Source organism: Pleurodeles waltl, chromosome 6 (genome assembly GCF_031143425.1).
Source record: "Pleurodeles waltl isolate 20211129_DDA chromosome 6, aPleWal1.hap1.20221129, whole genome shotgun sequence".
NCBI lineage: Eukaryota > Metazoa > Chordata > Amphibia > Caudata > Salamandridae > Pleurodeles > Pleurodeles waltl.
Genome location: NC_090445.1, coordinates 425,132,827 through 425,150,947, shown reverse-complemented (window position 1 = coordinate 425,150,947; position 18,121 = coordinate 425,132,827). Strand labels below are relative to the sequence as shown.

The following is an 18,121-nucleotide window of genomic DNA, read 5'->3' as shown; positions in this document are numbered from 1 at the left end:
ACCTGTGCTCCTGTGACCACTCACCATAAACAAACTGTACTGACTGTTGGAAGATTATGGTCTTTTTGCATTTTGAAGACAATGCCCTCTTTGGAAAAAGATCCTTATCTATGCTTTTGTTATCCTTTCAGAGTTTATGAAATCTGTGTACATCGCCAAAAGCTGGCCAACCATGAACATCAAAACTATGCAGTGAAAACTTGCCATAAAGATCTTCCTTGCCAGATGAGAACTGAAGAAACCAGCAAATCTAGAAGCAAACAACGAAGTACCGGTTTTCATTGACCATTTCTTGTCTATTTTTACTGTTCTATTTTATGGTAACCTGAGCCCTTTTGGGACCAGGTATGTGTTTCACTTGAATAAAATGAATGTAGAAGTCATTTTGGATCCATTTTATTTCAACCTCTGTTTTGTTTAGTCTTTTCCCACTTATCACAATATTAGAAAAATGTCAGGTAATATCTTATACACAAATGAAGGCAATGTCTACTGAATATTAGGGAGTATCAGAAATTAAAAGGCTTCTTTTGAATTCAAAGCGTGTTGTATTCTCTCTAATTCCTACCTCAGATTTGTTTTATACCACCCCCAAGCCCACCACCACTTTTTATTGCACAGAAAATAAAGTATTATCCCACAGCTGTAGTTTAATTTTAGCTGCTTATTAGTTACTTAGATTTAATTGGAATGTATAAACAAGTCGCATTTCTTACATTCAAACACAATTCCCTTTTGTACAGGATTGTACATGGGTCCTGCACCTCACAGTACTTGTTTAGCAACAGATTAGTTGATCTAAAGTACTTGATGGGCACTAGATTTGAGAAAATGTGACCATAGAATGTTCATATTATAGAATGAATATAATAGATTCTGCAGTGAATATTACAATCTTCACTCAATAATAAATCATTCATTGGTTACCAACAGCCATCAAAATGTTTCCTGGAATCATCCAGGAATAATTCACTCCCCCCCTGCAGTTGTCATTAAGACATCCTATAGTAAGTCATACTCATGCTAAAGATTTCCTGTAACCCCCCTGGAATAATCCATACTCATTCTAAAGTTGTCATGGAGTCATCCTGAAATGATTTACAGTCATCCAAAAGTTGTCCTGGAAACATCCTAGAGTAATCCTCAGTCATTGTGAAGTTGTCATGGAATCATCCTGTAGTAATTAACACTCATCCTAAAGTTGTCAGTTGGTGTTCCTGGAGTAGTGAAAGATCATCACGCATATTCAATTGAAATAATCAGGATACCATCCCAGGGTAGTTTTTGTGATGACTGTAGAGTCATCTCATTTAAATATTTCGGCCTATACACATACTTCAGGATGGTTTGGGATGACTTTATCAGATCATTACAGGAATAGCCCAGCTGGAGTCATCTGATGACTTCAGAATGACTCCAGGAAGATCTTCCTTTTTGACTTGGGGCTAGAACTCCAACAAAAGGCACTTTATAATTACAATCAGAAAGTAGCAGATATGAAGGTTAGACTGCCCTACTGGCTTTAAAATAAAAGAGTAATCGACTTCTAAATGGATGTAAATACAGATCACTACTGCGTTACGTAAATAAGAAGTTAGCGGAGCGAGCACTAATTTCCAACAATTGGATTAAACTGCAATAAATAAAAATATCACTCAAGGTACACTTGTAAAATAAATAAAAAATAAATACACATTAACCCGTCAAACACAAAAACAGAGCACAAAAACAGTAACTATCTTTAAAAAATCGTACGCCCTCTTCAGCGTGCGTTATATACGTTTACAAACTAGCACGAATTTGCCACCACATCAAAAAAAGTAAACCCCACCAACACCCGTTTAAAACGAAACTAAATAGTTCAGAGAAAAAAACCTGAAAAAACAGGTGGCACACTAAATTTAAATATTATAAAGCCATTGGCACGCCCATTCACTTCCATTCAGAGCTCCGGGATTGTCAGTACGCTAAAAAATATGGGAAGCCATGTTAAAGTCAGGCATAATGACTGTAGGCTCTCACTTTCTTCTATTTTAATCACTGGCACCTCCTCCATAATCTGAGAGGCGTGTTTGTGACGTAAAGAGCAGTCAGGCCCCACCCTGATCTCCATAGTAACAAATACTAAACAGGAGCAGTTGGCGGCATGGAGGAGGGGCCAGGTGAGCTATTGGGATATTAGGGTCAAATTAAGATTATAAAGGGATTTAGGTATCCGATGAGGGATAATATGTTAACAAAGATTGATAACCTCATAAGGTATATTTCTAACATGATCTAAGAAACAACACACTGTGTAGTGTCTGTTGGCGATTGATCGGAAGCCTGTCTCAAGGGTCCCAGGTAATTGCTCGTCTTTCTTCTATGCATTCATCAGATAGTCTGTTTTCTGTGTCTTTAATCTGGAAATTAAAACTGCAGTTCTGTCTCATGAGCTAAGAGGCTCATGTTATTCGTTCTTTTAGTTTTTAGCATTCCTTGAGAAGATTGAACGCTGTCGTGCTGACACTAAACACTGAATGATTGGAACATCCTGGAACCTAGTTATCGACCTAGATTGTTAATATACGTTTGTTTGTTTCAAGACATGTTATATCTTTTAACTGAAGACGTTTTTAGGCCTGGTTTGACAGCATAAGCTTTCTGGTGACATTACGGGATCAACGGAGCAAGAGCTTTAGTAAGCACTACTGAGAGAGGGGCTTTGGCTGCGCCCGGATGTTGTTTTTTTTTCCTTTGGTACAGGTTTGGTTTGGCAGATGGGATGCGCTTCCTTTGAAAACGAGTACTTGTATTGCGGTTGTATTTATATAGCTCTTACTACCCCTGACGAGGCGTCGAAGCGCTCTCCGGCGAGTAGCACGCAACTCCGGAACCCAATAGGATTGGGAAACATAAGTATAGTATTAGGATAGGGAAATATGATATGAGTCTGTTAGTTAGATTGTATTTCGCTTTTTACAATTGGCAAAACTTATGCTCGTACAGCAGCACTGAATTCATTACGGGGAGTAGTCATTGATCAAGGCTGTGACTCATTTGTTTTGGGAAGTATTTGTTAAAGTCGATAAGGCATTATCTAACGTTTGCCATCACATTCTTAGCTCCAGACAGTTACTCCACTTGGTACTTATGCTTCCCATCCACCTCTTGATGCGTGGGCGGGTATTGTCAATATTTCTTCAACTCCCCCTCAACTATTCTAATGTAATCATGGTAGACACAAGGCATCCATGGAACATTGGAGTACCACAGTTCTACCCTGGAGTAAATTACAACACATTTACACTGAGTTAAAGTCTGTAGACAGAGTTTGGCGTATTCGTAATTTTGCTGATTGTTTCCCGATGGCTGGTTTATGAGAAAGTTTATGCTTGAAATTGTACGTCTGAGATGGTGATGGGGATAAGCCAGCAATAAAGGATATAAGCCTGATTGGCTAATTTTGGAAAGTCATTCCAAATGCCGTAGATGTGATCTGTCTACTATGAGCAATTATGGCATAAATAGGAGGCCTGGCTTAAAAGCATGCGTTACAGTCAATCACCCATTAAAGGTGGATTGTCGTCATACTATACTAATGTCTGTAGGCAGGCATTTGCTACACCGAAGCTCACAAACCACTGTAGGACGCAACGATTTTGGTGGTACTTCTTTTGACAAACTAGGGGTAGAACGTTTGTAGTGTGGTAAAGCCTGGTGGACTCTCTTGGGAGGACCTCACAGATGTAGCTGTCCGTCAGGACCTTATAACTAAAATCAAAAACACAAAAAACGTTACATACATATATTTATACATAGAAGGTGTTTAGGTCAGCCTTCTGTCAATTCCAGTGTCACTTACATTCTGCTTCTCCCCATGGCAGCATACCCTGTTTCTGCCATTAGCTGTACTACCCTGTGGGTAATGGCTTTTACCTGCTCACCTGTGTACATCTGTCTAAAAAGGAGTGTGATTCACTGTCTGGTCAGGTGGTCAGTCCCTTATGTTTCCCCTTTTATTAGGTTCCTTTTTATTTATTTCCTTTTGTTCTTAGTGTCCTGTAGTTTCACATAAAGACCTGCCAGGCCACTCGCTTACCACTTACTTAATCTGTATTGTGCTGCATCTTGTGCAGCCACTATTTCTAAAATGGGCAACCTTCTTGGAATGGTACTGTCTACGCAGTATCATTGTTTTATAGTTCCAAAATGACCATTATGGTTAGAAGCATTAATGTGGACTAGTCCCCGATTCTCCATTAAAATGTTCCTGCTAGGCGCACCCCAACTAAAGGTGGGTTGACTTTGCACTCGCTTTACAGTTTCATAAAAAAATAATTCTGAAAACAAGAATACAAGTCAGGTGTGGCGTACGTAAGACTGGAGGAAGCATTTGAATACGTCAGGTGTTGCCCATTTTTAATTCTTAGTTGAATTGTAATTCAACTAATTGAAGGCAAATTAAACTGTGAAGTGAGGGCAAATTCAACCCAATTTGTCAGACAAATTAAACGTTTGTTGTCTTGCCTGTATCTCCTGGCCGCTTCCTTATTACTCATTCCTCCATGGTTAGCTTGCCTGAGTTGAGGGGTGTACCAACCCACAGTTTTGTTTGGCAGAATTGATTAAAATATTTTAGGGAGGGCAGTGTTGGTTGGCAACTTATTCAGTGTGAAGTTGTGTAATTCAAGTGTGTCCTGTTGATTGACTGGTCCCTTAAAATTAGACCATTTCTGTTAGACTTTTCTTTGATCTGTGTAAGGGGCATGTGTTGTTTTCCACTAACACGGATTCTAGGTACTTTGGGCCTGATCAGAGTTTGTAAGACGGGGCACCCTGTCACAAATATCAGCTAGCGTTATTACAAATGCCATACAATCTGATGCACTTGTAATAAATTGGACGGACTATCTGGCTTGTTTATGATGCAGTAGTCCACCCACCACACTCTAAGTCAGGCCCTTTGTCTGAAATGAAAATGTGGTTATCAAGACCTCCTTGACTCTACCAGGTGGACATGGACAAACAGTCAAAACCTTGCTTGAGGAAGATGTGGTAGTAGTCTATGAACAGCACCAGACAATAACCACAGTTCCCTAAATAGGTGAATGTCCTATCAAAGTATATAAATACTATTATTGTACAAATGCACATTTAAATAATAGAAAATACACAATAAAACTGTAGCTCAACACTATGTTGTAGAATCAGAGCCTCAAGCTATCATCAACATATACAGTTCATGATCACTAAATGTTTAAAACCTGGGCACAATATGGAAAGTAAAATCACGATAACTCAACAATGCAGATTAAAGGGTTAGTAATATTTGCAAATATTTGCAAACATATAAAAAGAAATGGCAATCAACATGTGGTAAAAATGGACGATCACAATCTTTCTGAAAAAACTTTCACAAAGACCTTTGAATAATCAAAAACAAAAGAAATGCAATGCTACTTTATTAAACAGTGTGCTGAGCAATCAGCAAAAAGGAGACAATGTCCCAGAGTTCAGAAAGTACCTTTTTTGGGTCCAGGTATCTTACCCGGTCTGCCTCTGGGGCTAGGTGTTAGTAGTGGCTGTCACATAAAATGGGGGTTCTAGAGGCTCTGGATCAGTGCTCTTCACTTCTGCTATTCTGGACATGGCTGGGCCTGTCTCCCCATATTTCTACACGTCCCTTGAGTGCTGCAGTTCCCTTTTATAACCTTACTGGGAGGGGCCCTGGGTGTTGCTCTCGGGGCGGACACGCTAGCCAGTGGGAGCCATAAGACACTGGTCGTGTTGTGGTGTGGTATGACGGCATCATAGACTCTGCCTCTGAGGATCCATCACTGGTCCCCGAGACTTTGATCACTGTGACCTCGGCAGACGACCCGCCATGGGCTCCCCTACACAGACTTCTGATGTGGTGACTGACACCCAGACCGCCTAAACTGGGATGGGAGTAAAGGTTCTTCTTCAAATTTTCGCTATTGCTTTAATTTCCTATTTGAATATTGTGCTGATTGGCTGCGTGCTCTGACTCGGCTTGGTTGTCTGCTTTCTGCTTGGGGTGATGCTCTCTTGAGTTGTATCACTGGTAACTTGTCTGCCGTTAGAGTTCCCATGAGAGTGTAGGTGGTGTACGCATGTTTTGGATGAGGTGGATGGGTTTGTATATTTCTGATTTTGCCTAATTGGCTTCGGTGGGGGGGGGGGTTCTTTGGCGATAGGGCTTCTATTCCTTTCCTTCCCCCCTTTTCTCCTCTCTTTGTTCTTGTTCTTCCTTTCTCATCTTTTCTTTTAGAAGTGACACTTGTTAGTTAGTGTTGGTTGGGGATCCGGGTGTAGCAGTGTACGTCCTGACACTTTGTATTGATTGGACTAGTGTGCACGTTAGTTTGCTGTACCATTCCCGGAAGGTGGGGAGGATGTTCAAAAAAGTTATTCCGGATTGACTTGTTGGTTTTTGTCATTACCAGGATTTGGAGGCTTCATGATTCACGTTTGTGCCCACTTTATTTGTGGCTGGACCCTATGTCTACAAATTGATATCCTGGAAAGGAAGGGGTCTGGGTACTTCTACTAAGAGATATAGGGTGATTTCCTTTCTGCGTCGGAATGCGGTGCAGGTTGAGTGCCTCCAGGAATTTCATCTTTCTGACTCAGAGTCCATCAAGCTGGGCAAGCTTTGGAGGGGACAACTATATTGCTCCAATTATTCTATTTATGCCAGAGGGGTACTTCTCTGAATATCGCCCGGGTTTCTTTTTGCAGTGACGTACATGGAGACCAATGTTGAGAGCAGATTCCTCTTACTACATGGGAGACTGGATGGGATAAATTTAGTCATTATTAACTTGTACGCACCTAATACAGATGACACCCAATTTTTTTCCCAAGATCCAAGAGGTCCTTCTGCCGGCTGTGGAGGGATCAGTTCTCTGCGTGGGTGATTTTAATTGTGTCTTGGATGGTAGACTGGATAGTCACCCTCCTCCACTGCATACAAAACCTAGAATGATGCTTTCTCTTCAGGAGATTGGGACCGCTTTAGGTCGCTGCAATGTTTGGAGAGTTACTTATCCAGGGGTGAAGGAATTTACTTGGTATTCCCCTACTTATCACATCCATAGTCGCTTGGACCACATATTGTTTTCAGACTCGGGAAGGTGTGCTCTGTCGTCCATCTGTCTAGCTAGTCGTCTGACCAAGCCCTGTTACAGTTTCGAGATTAGCTGGGGGAGAGTTCCCCATTCGCTTTTGGGCTGGAGACTGGCCCCTGAGATGCTACAAGATGTGGAGTGGTGGGAGATTCTCACAGAGGCACTTTCCGATTATTTCAAAATGAATTGGTCCTCCATGATACCACGAATGACCGAGTGGGAGGTGATGAAGTCGGTGATTTGGGACTCTGCGTGGGGCTCTTGTGGAGTGCAGAGGACACTCCATTTGGAACTCTTGCGGGGGGGAAACACCTGGCAGGAATATAGCACCATGTGCAGGCCGTTGTCTCGGGAATTGAATGGAGCTACCTGCCCTGCAACATGTTGAGGAGGTGAGGGATCAATTTGAAGGGTACACCCTTAGGTCATACCATGTACTCTTTCATAGGGATGGCAATACTTCTGACTATCTTTTTGCCAGGCTTCTTTGAAGAGAAACTCCTCATTCTCTGGTTCTTCACCTCTGGCTATCGATGGGTAGAGATGTTCGCACTCAGAGGGGCAATGTCAGGACCTTTCGGAGTTTTATAGAGGGTGTTGATTGTAGCCCTCATCTGCCTTCACAGGATAGTGTTAACATGTTTCTTGATCTTATACTCCTCCCTCATTTAGCTGTTTGGATGGTATGGAGGTCACAGACCTCAATGGTGATCTTACCTTGGAGGAGATCTGTGGTGCCCTCTGGCAGCTCCCCCGGGGCAAGTCGCCGGGTGGTAACAGCTTCCGGCAGAATTATACCAGGCTTTTTCTCCCTTCTTTACCCAACACCTACTTGAAGTGAGTACCTAGAGGCACATAGAGTTGGGGGTTTCCCCGCTTTTATGCAGGAGTGTTATAACTCCATGATGCTTAAACCAAGGTCCTATGGCTCAGATCCTTCCTCTTCAGACCTCTGTCCATGATTAACACAGACACTAAAATCCTGTGTTGGGCCCTGGCCCTTCAGTTGGGTCCCGTCATGCAACACTTGGTCCATGTAGACCAATGTGGTTTTATTCTGTGTTGCAGTAATTTAGAAAGGTGTTATTTGGCTTCACAGATTCAACATGTGGCCCAATGGCTAACGAACAAGGATAATTGGGAGAAGACTACTGCAGGATGACTCTTATGCTCTCTCGCTGCCTCAATTTTTAATGACGGGGAATATGGGAGATGGCCCCATACCTTTATTGGTGCGCCACACTGCACAGATGTGGGAATGTACTGTTAAGTTAGTGCTGAAAAGGGCGCCTTTTGCTAGGGACTTACATTTTTGGGCTCTACCTGCATTCTGGGCCCTCACAAATTCAGTGGACATGACCCTATGGCAGGAGTGCAGCTGTGCTACCCTGGGAGATCTCTTTCCTAATGAGGAGTTAATTTCTTTAGAAGCAGTCCAGGATACTTTTGCTCTAGGCCGGGGGCAATTTCGCCAACAGGCTAGCCTTTCAGGGACATTTGGCCTTCCCTGCAGCTCCTCCCATGTCTTCTGCCTTTCCAATCTTACTGAAGCTGGGTGGGGGATGTCACTTGGTCACACCCTTTTATCGAGCTCTGTCAGCGAATGGGAGGCAGGATCCCTTCCCTGCTAGCATGGCCTGGAATGGAGACTTGGAATAGGAGATTGGGGACTTACAGTGGTCACAAATGTCTGTGTTGGCTCAGTCTATATCCAGCAACTATAGGTTCAAGCTTACACACTTTCATTACTCTCATGGTAAGTTTATGACACAATACAGGTTACACAGGATGGATCCCTCTAGGTCCCAGAGTTGCCCCTGGTGTGGTCATCCAATGGCATTCTTCCTGCATTTTGCCTGGGATTGTCCTCCAGTACATGTGTTTTGGGACCGGGTGGTTGAGAAGGTGATGGCAGTGGTGCCAATTTCTTATCCAGCAGACCCAGTTGCTTGTCTTCTTGGGGATATCCGTTGCAGTAAGGGCCAGAAGATGGCCTTTACATTCTTACACTTATTCCTTGTGTTGGTCAAGAGGTAAGTAGCGATAACATGAATGGGTGTGACTGGTCCAGACATAAAACATTAGGAACATGATGTGGCGGAGCGGGACGTGGCTGGGGAAGTGTGACTGAAAAAGTGTAGAACTGATCCTAAACTGGGTAAGGACCTTGACGCTTGGGCCGGACTGCTGTCTGCTTTCTTGTACCCCTCTGGCTCGGATCTGGCTTCCGGGGGCAAGACTAGTGCCTTGATGTCTACCTCTGATTGACCTGGTGCTCTTGTGCATCTGTTTTGTATTTTCCTGGCTCTGTTGGACTATTGAACTACAGTAGCAAAGTGTGCTTTTTGAGGCCGAAAATATTTTTGGTTTCTGCCAATTTCTGTTATGATGGTGAGTGTCCGCCATGTCCGACAAAAATAAAGTTTTACAAAAACCATGCCAAACAAGACAAAAAAGCTGACCATCAATATCAGACCTATTGGCTTTGCCAATGATTGTTTATCTTCATGTTTCCAATAATCTTGTTGGAATTGGTTACACTGATTTTTCCATTTTGAATATTTTCTTAAAAATACTAACATGCATCAACACATTTTACTGAATGATGCTTTAAAGAAATGGTACCTAAATGTCACATTAGTTTAGCAAAACGTTTTTTCCCTACATGCATTTTGTGTAAACATTTTATTTGGAAAGCAAAAAATCATCAATATTTCTTTCAAGCTTCTGCAAATATTTGCATCAAACCAGAGAACATACTGGGAGCATTATGCATGGCCTTATATTGTATAAACTCTACAAATGTGTGTACAGATTTTAATACTGAAACCATATCAGTTGTGCAGTCCGAGCTTACATTTCCTTAGAGTGCTCACCCAAAGACTTTGCAGTAATGAACCATAAATACAAGTTCGAACAGCATTAACATATAGACACAAGTGTTACCTTAACTGCAGACAATGCCCTTCACGGATCCCTAATTTTGTAGTGTAAACTGGCAGCCAAAGGGTTTGCACTGCTGGGAGTTGGGCCTACTCTCCCCAAGGACAAAATAAACATGAAAACTTGTTGCCTTTGACCCCAAACGATATGTCCTGGGCGTCGAGCTATAGGAACTCCACACTCCTGTACACAAGCAAAGATACAAAATTTCAAAACTTAAATCTTAGTATAGCACTTAAAAACACAATAGCTCCAACTAGGGCTATCACAGCGTCTTGACAGGCGCCACTTGTGAGGGAGTGCGGGGCAGTCATGGAGTCGAGTGGACCCCAGGTACAGTACCTTGGAAAACGAGAAAACAAAGACATTGCACAGAGTTGGGGAGGTGAGGCGTCGCTGGAGCTGATGTGGCATTGATTCCTTACTGCTACCGGGGAGGTGAGACGTCCGTTCCTTACTTCTAGGCAGGGGAGGGTGGGCATTGTTTCCTTATGGTTACAGGTCAGGTGATGCTGTGTCAGTGGCGAGGCATCGGTTCCTTCCAACAAGGCAGCGTTGATGAATTCAGCAGGTCAAGAAGCGAGACGTTGACGTTGCAGTGTCCCGATCACACCACAGGGTCACAAGTGCTGCAGCATCTCTCCAAGATGTGTCGAAGTCAGGTGTCATGGATGTTGGTGACACTGCTCTTGGACTCACGCTGTGGCAGGACTTCAGAGACACTGTGGCGGCATGGGGCCTGTGGCGTCTGTTGCGGTCTGTGCACTTAGCAGGGACCACAGCTCCGGTGCAGCCAGCGGTGTGGAGTCAGACAGTGGTGCCAGTTCCAAAGTTGCTCTGGAGCTGATGTGCTTGTTTCTTCTTGGCTACACCAGAACTCACTCCCAAAGGCCCTCACTCCCAAAGGCACAGAAACTGGATATGGCACCACTTGGCAAGTCAGGACTCTCAGCAAGGGAGCCCAGGTGCTGGCAGATAAAGTCTTTGATGTCTGTGAGACTTCTTAACAGGAGACAAGCTAATTCCAAACCCTTTGAGAATCTTTAGAAGCAGAATGTAGACAGCAGAGTCCAGTCCTTTCACTCCCAGGACAGAACCAACAAGCAGCAGGCCAGCACAGCAAAGCCACAAGCATAGTGGCAGTCCCTCCTACACCATCCGGCTCTTCTTCCTCGGAGAATGTCCTCAGTCCAGAAGGATTCTAACTTTGTGGGGTCAGAGGTCCAGTACTCAATCCATTTCTGTCTTTGAAGTAGGCAAACTTCAAAGAAAAGTCTTTGTAGTGCACAAGACCCTGCCTTTCCTACCCTGGCCTCGGACACACTCGCAGGGATTGGCTAATGCTTTGTGTAAGGACAAGCACAGACCTATTCAGGTATAAGTGTCAGCTCCTCACCACGCTCTAGTTGAGGAAGACTTATCAGGATATTCAGGGCATACCTCAGCTCCCTTTGTGTGGCTGTATAGAGTGAATTCACAAACAGCCCAACTGTCATCCTGACCCAGACGTGTATTCCACAGACAGGCAGAGGCACAGAATGGTTAAGCAAGAAAATGCCCACTTTCTAAAAGTGGCATTTTCAAACTTATAATTTAAAAATCAACTTCACCAAAAGATGTATTTTTAAATTGAGTGTTTAGAGACCCCCAAACCCCATATTCCAAAGCTCTATCTGTTCTCAATGGGAAATGCCACTTTAAAGATATTTCAAGGCAATCCCCATGTTACTCTATGGGAGAGATAGCACTTTAAAACTGCACACACAGACGCTGCAGTGGCAGGTCTGAGACGTTTACAGGGCTACTCATGTGCGTGGCACAATCAGTGCTGCAGGCCCACTAGTAGCATATGATTTGCAGGCCCTGGCACACATGTTGTACTATACTAGGGACTTAGTGGCAAATCAGATATTCCTATCATGGATAAACGAATCTCCAATGCCATTTAGGCAGAGAGCACTTGCACGTTATCACTGGTCAGCAGTGGTAAAGTGCCCAGAGTCCTAAAGCCAGCAAAAATGAAATGCAGCACACAGTCAAAAATAGGAGGTCAGAGGCAAAACGTTTGGGGACAACCCTGCAAAAGGGCCATTTCCACCAGCAAATGTTTAGGACTATTTGTTTTTGCTTCTCGAAGTTTCTGTATGTGGTTGCGATCTTGCCATGGAAAAAGTTGGCGAGGTTGTCACACAGCTCTTGTGATGATGTAATGTTGTTTTCGCTGAAGGCTGGGTTGGAGAATTCCTTAATGATGTTGAAAAGCTCCTTGCTGCTGTTAGTGCTGACTTCAATGTGTGCAGCTAGGGCTGTCTTCTGTGTTGTCCTCAACAGCCCATGGTAAAATTTGAGGGAGGTCTTGAAGATTGCTGTATCATAGGTGTCGTTGGTGGTGCACCATCTCCTCTCTAGCTGTATGCTGTACCGGTTCTGAGTTCTTGGGTGTACCAGCTGGACATTTTGGAGGATCTTCTTTGGTTGTTGCTTTTGATAGGGGAGATGCTGTTGGCACAGTTGGTGATCCAGGCATTGAAGTTGTTAATTCCCTGTTCCAGGTTGGTGGCGGTGGTTAGGTTGGAGGCGTTGAGGGCATCCGTCCGGCTGTTCTCTGAAATGTTGCTTCAGCTGAGGTGGGGGGCGCTGGCCATCTTGTGGGTGTCAGTGCCAGGGCTGGAGTTGTTTATTGGGTCCAGCTTGTGTCTTGCAGTGTGTGTGGGGTCGCGGACGATCTGAGTCAGTCCAAGGCTGCTCATATTGTCGAAGAGGTGGGCGGTGTTGTTGTCATTGGGGTCATCAATGTGAAAATTCTGGTCGTCAAGGAAGTTGTAGTCATTGGAGCCCTTTGGGTAGAGGTGTAATGAAGTCTTCAATAGTGCTGCAGAAGCTTGCGCAAGGTCCAAGGGGTCGGTATGGCAGGGTACCTCTGATGGTTGTCTAGCCATCTTTGTGAAGTTTGAAGTTGAGGCGTTCCATGGGGGTGGTGGCATCATCGGTGGTGGTGGTGCACTGTTGATTATGGCTACTCCTCTCGGCTTGTTCATGTGGTCCTGTTGAGTGAATTTGTATCCATTGGGGATTGCTGTAACTATGTCTTGGGCGGAGGCCGGGCTGAGCCAGGTCTCAGTGAGGAAGATGATGTCAGGTGTGAGGGTGGTGATGAGGTCCCTTAACTCAGTGGAGTGCCTGCTCGTCGATTGTGTGTTGAGGAGTAAGCCATGGATACAGTGGGTCACTTCTGGTGTGGTTTGACAGCGGTCGTGCTGGTGCAGGAAAGATGCATTTGGCGCAGGAGAATGGTCCTAGCGTAGAGTGCCGTGTGGCATTGCAGCAGTGTTTGTTGAGGCTTCCAGTGTTCAGGGCACAGAGGGCAGTAGTGGCGTACCTGTGGGTGGTCTGGAATTCAGAGGTCCTGGCGCTGGGCAGATGGGCTTGCCTTCCACACACTAGCAGTGCATTTGATACACAGGGCCACACTGCAGCCTCCATTAAGTATGTCTGGGAGGTGGGAGGGGTGCTGGGTAGCAGTGGGCAGAGCTAGCCAGAGGCAGGAGCTGCAGGATGGGAGTGTGAAGGTGGGAAAAGGTGGGAAAGGCCGCCGCTACTGGCATGCAAAAACATAGAAAACAGCGATGTAAAGGGTGAAACAAGAGGCAATACGGGTGAAACAGGACAGAAAAATACAAACAGAGGCAATACAGGGGAAACATGAATCCAGGCAACATTGGTGAAACTGACAAAACAGGAGGTAATATGAGTGAAACGAGCAAAACAGGAGGCAATATGGGTGAAATAGACAAAACAGGAGGAAGTAAGGGTGAAACAGACAAAACAGGCAGTATGGGTGAAACCAGGCAGTACGGGTGACACAGACAAAACAGGAGGCCATACGGATGAGACAGACAACTAAGGCAATAAGAGCAGAGGACCTGCAGAGGACAAAATCCTTCCCATTTTCTGAGTATATATTTACTTACAGTGGTCCTACTCCAGGCACGGAAACAGCTAAAGCTGTTATCATTAAATGGACTGTCAATTGTATTTTAAAGTCTTAAGACATCAGAGCAGTTCAAGATTATCAGAGACTTCATATCTTGTGCAACCTTGGCAAATGCACCATTTATAACCATCCAAAGCATACCAATATCTCAGACATTTGTGAGGCAGCAGTGCGGCTACTTTGCATATGTTTTGCAGAGATTTGTCACTGGACACATCTTGGAGAGATGCGTCAGCAGCAAGTAGCAGGAAAAAATGCCCCATAAAAACACATCTTTGAAACTCGAAGACCAAGGAAATATTCGACTCAAGATGGGAAAACTCGACGTAGGTGATTGGAATGTATGTTCTCCTTACCTATATAAGATAAACTCCTCTAGTAGAAAGGAGATGGTTCATCGCCTACCCCAAAGTGTTACATAGAACCAGGGCCAACTACGAGCATCTTATCCATGCTAACTGTTGAAGTAGGTCAAGGGCAGCAGATTGTGCATGTTTACCAGTAGGTTTTGAGTTTGCAACAAAAAATAAAAGGGTAGGAGCTTTCATGAATGGTCTTCCCTCTGCCCTACTTCGAGCGGCCGTAGCATGGGCACTTTAGATTCAGGTAGAGGTAGCCTTGAGGCACCGCTACCCTGCAGTGAGCAGCGCTTTTCTGTTTGTTTTTGAATTACATTGTTGTGTGCATTATTTGATTAAGTTAACTAAGCTGGGGGGACCTGAGGCCTTTTCATTTTTAATCAAACGAACGTTTTTTGAAGCATTAAAGCACAACTTGAGTGCTGCTTCTGGTACTCTTTGGCAGCCATTTTGGACGTGCCATGTGTCCACTTGAATCAGCGGTGCATTCCACAGTCTCGGCCCTACTTAGAGCACACGTGGTGTGGACAATTTAGATTCTGGTAGGAATTGCCCTGAGGCACCGCTATACTGCTGTGAGGAGCGCTTTTAAAAAAAAAACTTGGCTTTGTGTTGTGCATTATTTGATTAAGTTGACTAAGTTGGGGGGACCTGGAGCCTTTTCATTTTTTAACCAAACAAGCTTTTTTTGAAAGCATAAAAGCACAAGTTAAGTGCTACTTCTGGTAGTGTTCAGCAGCCATTTTGGACGTGCTGTGCGCCTGCTTGATTCAGCGGTGCAGCTTCCACGCACTAGGCCCTACTTAGAGAGAACATGGTACTGACACAGCAAGCACTCCACTGGCACTCCGAAGGCACGGCTAAGATAAGCCTGTCTGCCCTCGTCTACACCCAAATGGCCAGGAAACCCTGCATGTTGCCAGCAGGAGAATTAGTGTATACCCCCAAACAATTAGCACTTCGGTCACCTTGCTCCAAAGACTATTTGTCCTCCTTAGATCTACAAACATCTCCGATAAGCTGCCTTAGTTGCAGCTTTCAATCTGAGCTTGGGAATAGGGACTATGTTGCCACCGCTGGAATTGATGCTTGCTCTCATAATAATCAAGCTGACACCTCTTGTACGTTATAGGGGAGCACATTTTGTTTCTTTAATATCAGTTGTTGGTCCCTCCCTAAGCACCAATAGCATATCTTTAATTTTATATGGGACAACAATCCTGATGCCCCGTTTCTAACAGAAAATTGGTTGTATGAAACATCTTCACTCAATAATATAGCAGCATTACATTCTAATTACACCATTGTTAGGAAGGATTGGCTGGGGAGGGTTGAAGGGGGATTGCAATCATTTTTAAGAATAAATACCATTGCAAAGTCCAGGACTTATTCCTCCCTGCTTGTGGACCTTTGTTTTTCTCATTCTGTCTTACTTATAGAGTCACAGTTTCCGGGGCTTTAATTTATATCGGCCACCGAGATATGCAGGGAATTGATGTGCAGCTGTTCCAGATCTCATTGCCCCCTATATCCTGACATGTGCTAACTTTATATTAGTGGGTGATTTTACCATCCACATTGAAGTCCCCCACAAGTAACCTGGCAATGACATTCTTCCATCTTCTCAATAATAATTTTTCCAGCATCAAGGATCTTATTTCAGTCGAACCTTTGCCATTGCCCTGGTTAGAACATTTGATCAGAACATTTGGCTGTGGCGTTCTCATTGAGGACTCATGTCATCTGTCTTTAAGTAAAGCTATTCTTCTGGGTGAATCCAGGATCTGGTCGAGATTAGACATTCCATCTTTGAAGGCACAAAGGCGTCTCACTCAGCCAGATTTGACACAAACTGTAGACCAAGATTAGCCCTTGTTTGAGCAATGGCTTACGAATTCTCTGGAGGCATACCAATGATGTCCGGGTCATCATGGAGAATCCATCCTCTCGCCTTATGGTTCAATGAACCCCTGCAGTTAGAGAAAAAAAAGATGTAATGGCTTAGAAAGAGAGTGGAGAAAATCCTATGAGGAGGACTACAAAACACAGTTTAAATTAGCTCTAAAACAGTATCACTGTCGCAGTAAGGAAGCCAGGGAAGCTTTTTATTTGGGCAAAATTGCTAATGCCCAAAATTGTCTGAAGACACTTTTCGGTGTGGTTAAAGATCTGTCAGATCCAAGCATAGTTTCTCCAGTGCCTGTGTTGTCGCAAAATCAGTGCAAAGAACTGGCACATTTCTTAATAAAAAAAGTGGCGGATATCTGCCTCACTAAGACGCAAATGGCTGGCTGCTGAATGGGTTATTGATGTCTCTCTTAGTGATAGCACCTGGGATCATGCCCCTAGTAGAGAAGATAACTCACCTAATACGTCTGTTGATCCTGATCTTATTACGATCAATCAAATCAGGCTTACCACTGGACCTGCTCCCCCCCTTCCAAACGCAATCTTTCGGACCCTGATCTACTTCAAATTGTAGTTGATTTACTCAACTCTTCATTGCACGAGGTATTTATCCCACCATCCTGGAAACACACCATGGTCATACTGCTTCTATAGAAGTCTAACCTCGATCCCACCAACTGGTCCAATTTTAGACCAATCTCCATGCTGCCCATGTTCTCCAAAGTTTAGGAGAAGCACGTGAATTTGCAGCTTACCACCTTTGTTGAAAACCAAAATTTCTCCTTTCATCGCAGTCGGGCTTTAGGGCAGGACACAGCACCGAATCCACCCTCCTAGGAGTCACTGAACATTTGAGACGGCTCCTGGATGAAGGCTGTAAACTGCGTTGATCTTGTTGGATCGTAGCGCGGCCTTCAATACTGCGTCCCTGCCATCTTCCTGGAATGGCTGAGGACACTGGGGCTGCATGGTAAAGCTTTGGCCTGAATGACGTTGTTCCTGGACAGTCGTTCATTTTAAGTCTTCTCTGCTAGCGCTAGATCAGAGCCTTGTGCTCTTACCTCGGGTGTTGCCCAGGGCTTAGCCCTAAGACCAATGCTTTTCAACATATAGGTATGCCATTTTATCGGATGTTGTAGAAAGCTGCGGACTAACTTTATTCTTGTATGCTGATGACACACAAATCATTTTCTCCCTGTTGTCGGCCTACGGTTACAGCAATGCAACATTACACCTGTGCTTGAGCAGGGTTTTCACCTGACTGGGGAACAACACTCTCAAACTAAATGATGAAAATACCAAGATCATGGTTCCTGGGAAAAATCCCCAGGTATGGGGCCCTCAGCAGTGGCTAGAAGCACTTGGAACACTTCCAGTACTGTCACCTTAGGTAGGGAACATTGGCTTCGGGTTGGATGAGAAATGATCAGAGAAGCCACAGGTAGCCAAAGGGGCCTCTACATGTTTGCAGTGCTGAGATAGGTTAGAAAGATCATTGGTGTTATACCTCTGCCTGCCCACAAAACAGTGGGTCAAGCGTTAATCCTCTCAAGAATTGATTATGGAAACATATATCTGGGAGCAGATACAGCAGTTATCCGATGTCTACAGATGTTCCAGAATTCCGCAGCTTGCTCTATCACCTGCTGAAGTCTGCATCAGCTTCAAAACTTCTCCGTGACCCCCACTGGCTACCTGTGGATAAACAAATACGATTTAAGGCCTTCCAAGATCTGGTGGTGCCTTACCAGCCCATGTGCATGCTCCAATCTGGCAATCGGTCC

The 18,121-nt window shown here is 44.3% G+C and overlaps 1 protein-coding gene across 1 annotated transcript in view; it reads left to right on the top strand.

Moving 5' to 3' along the window:
• Positions 1–2,078: 2,078 nt before the first annotated feature.
• The window catches only part of CIMAP3 (ciliary microtubule associated protein 3), a 67,897-nt gene continuing 51,854 nt past the window's right edge, over positions 2,079–18,121 (top strand). The window contains exon 1 of the mRNA XM_069238427.1: positions 2,079–2,162. Within this exon, the coding sequence (XP_069094528.1) occupies positions 2,147–2,162 (16 nt within the window). The 5' untranslated portion in view covers positions 2,079–2,146. The remainder of the gene's footprint in view (positions 2,163–18,121) is intronic.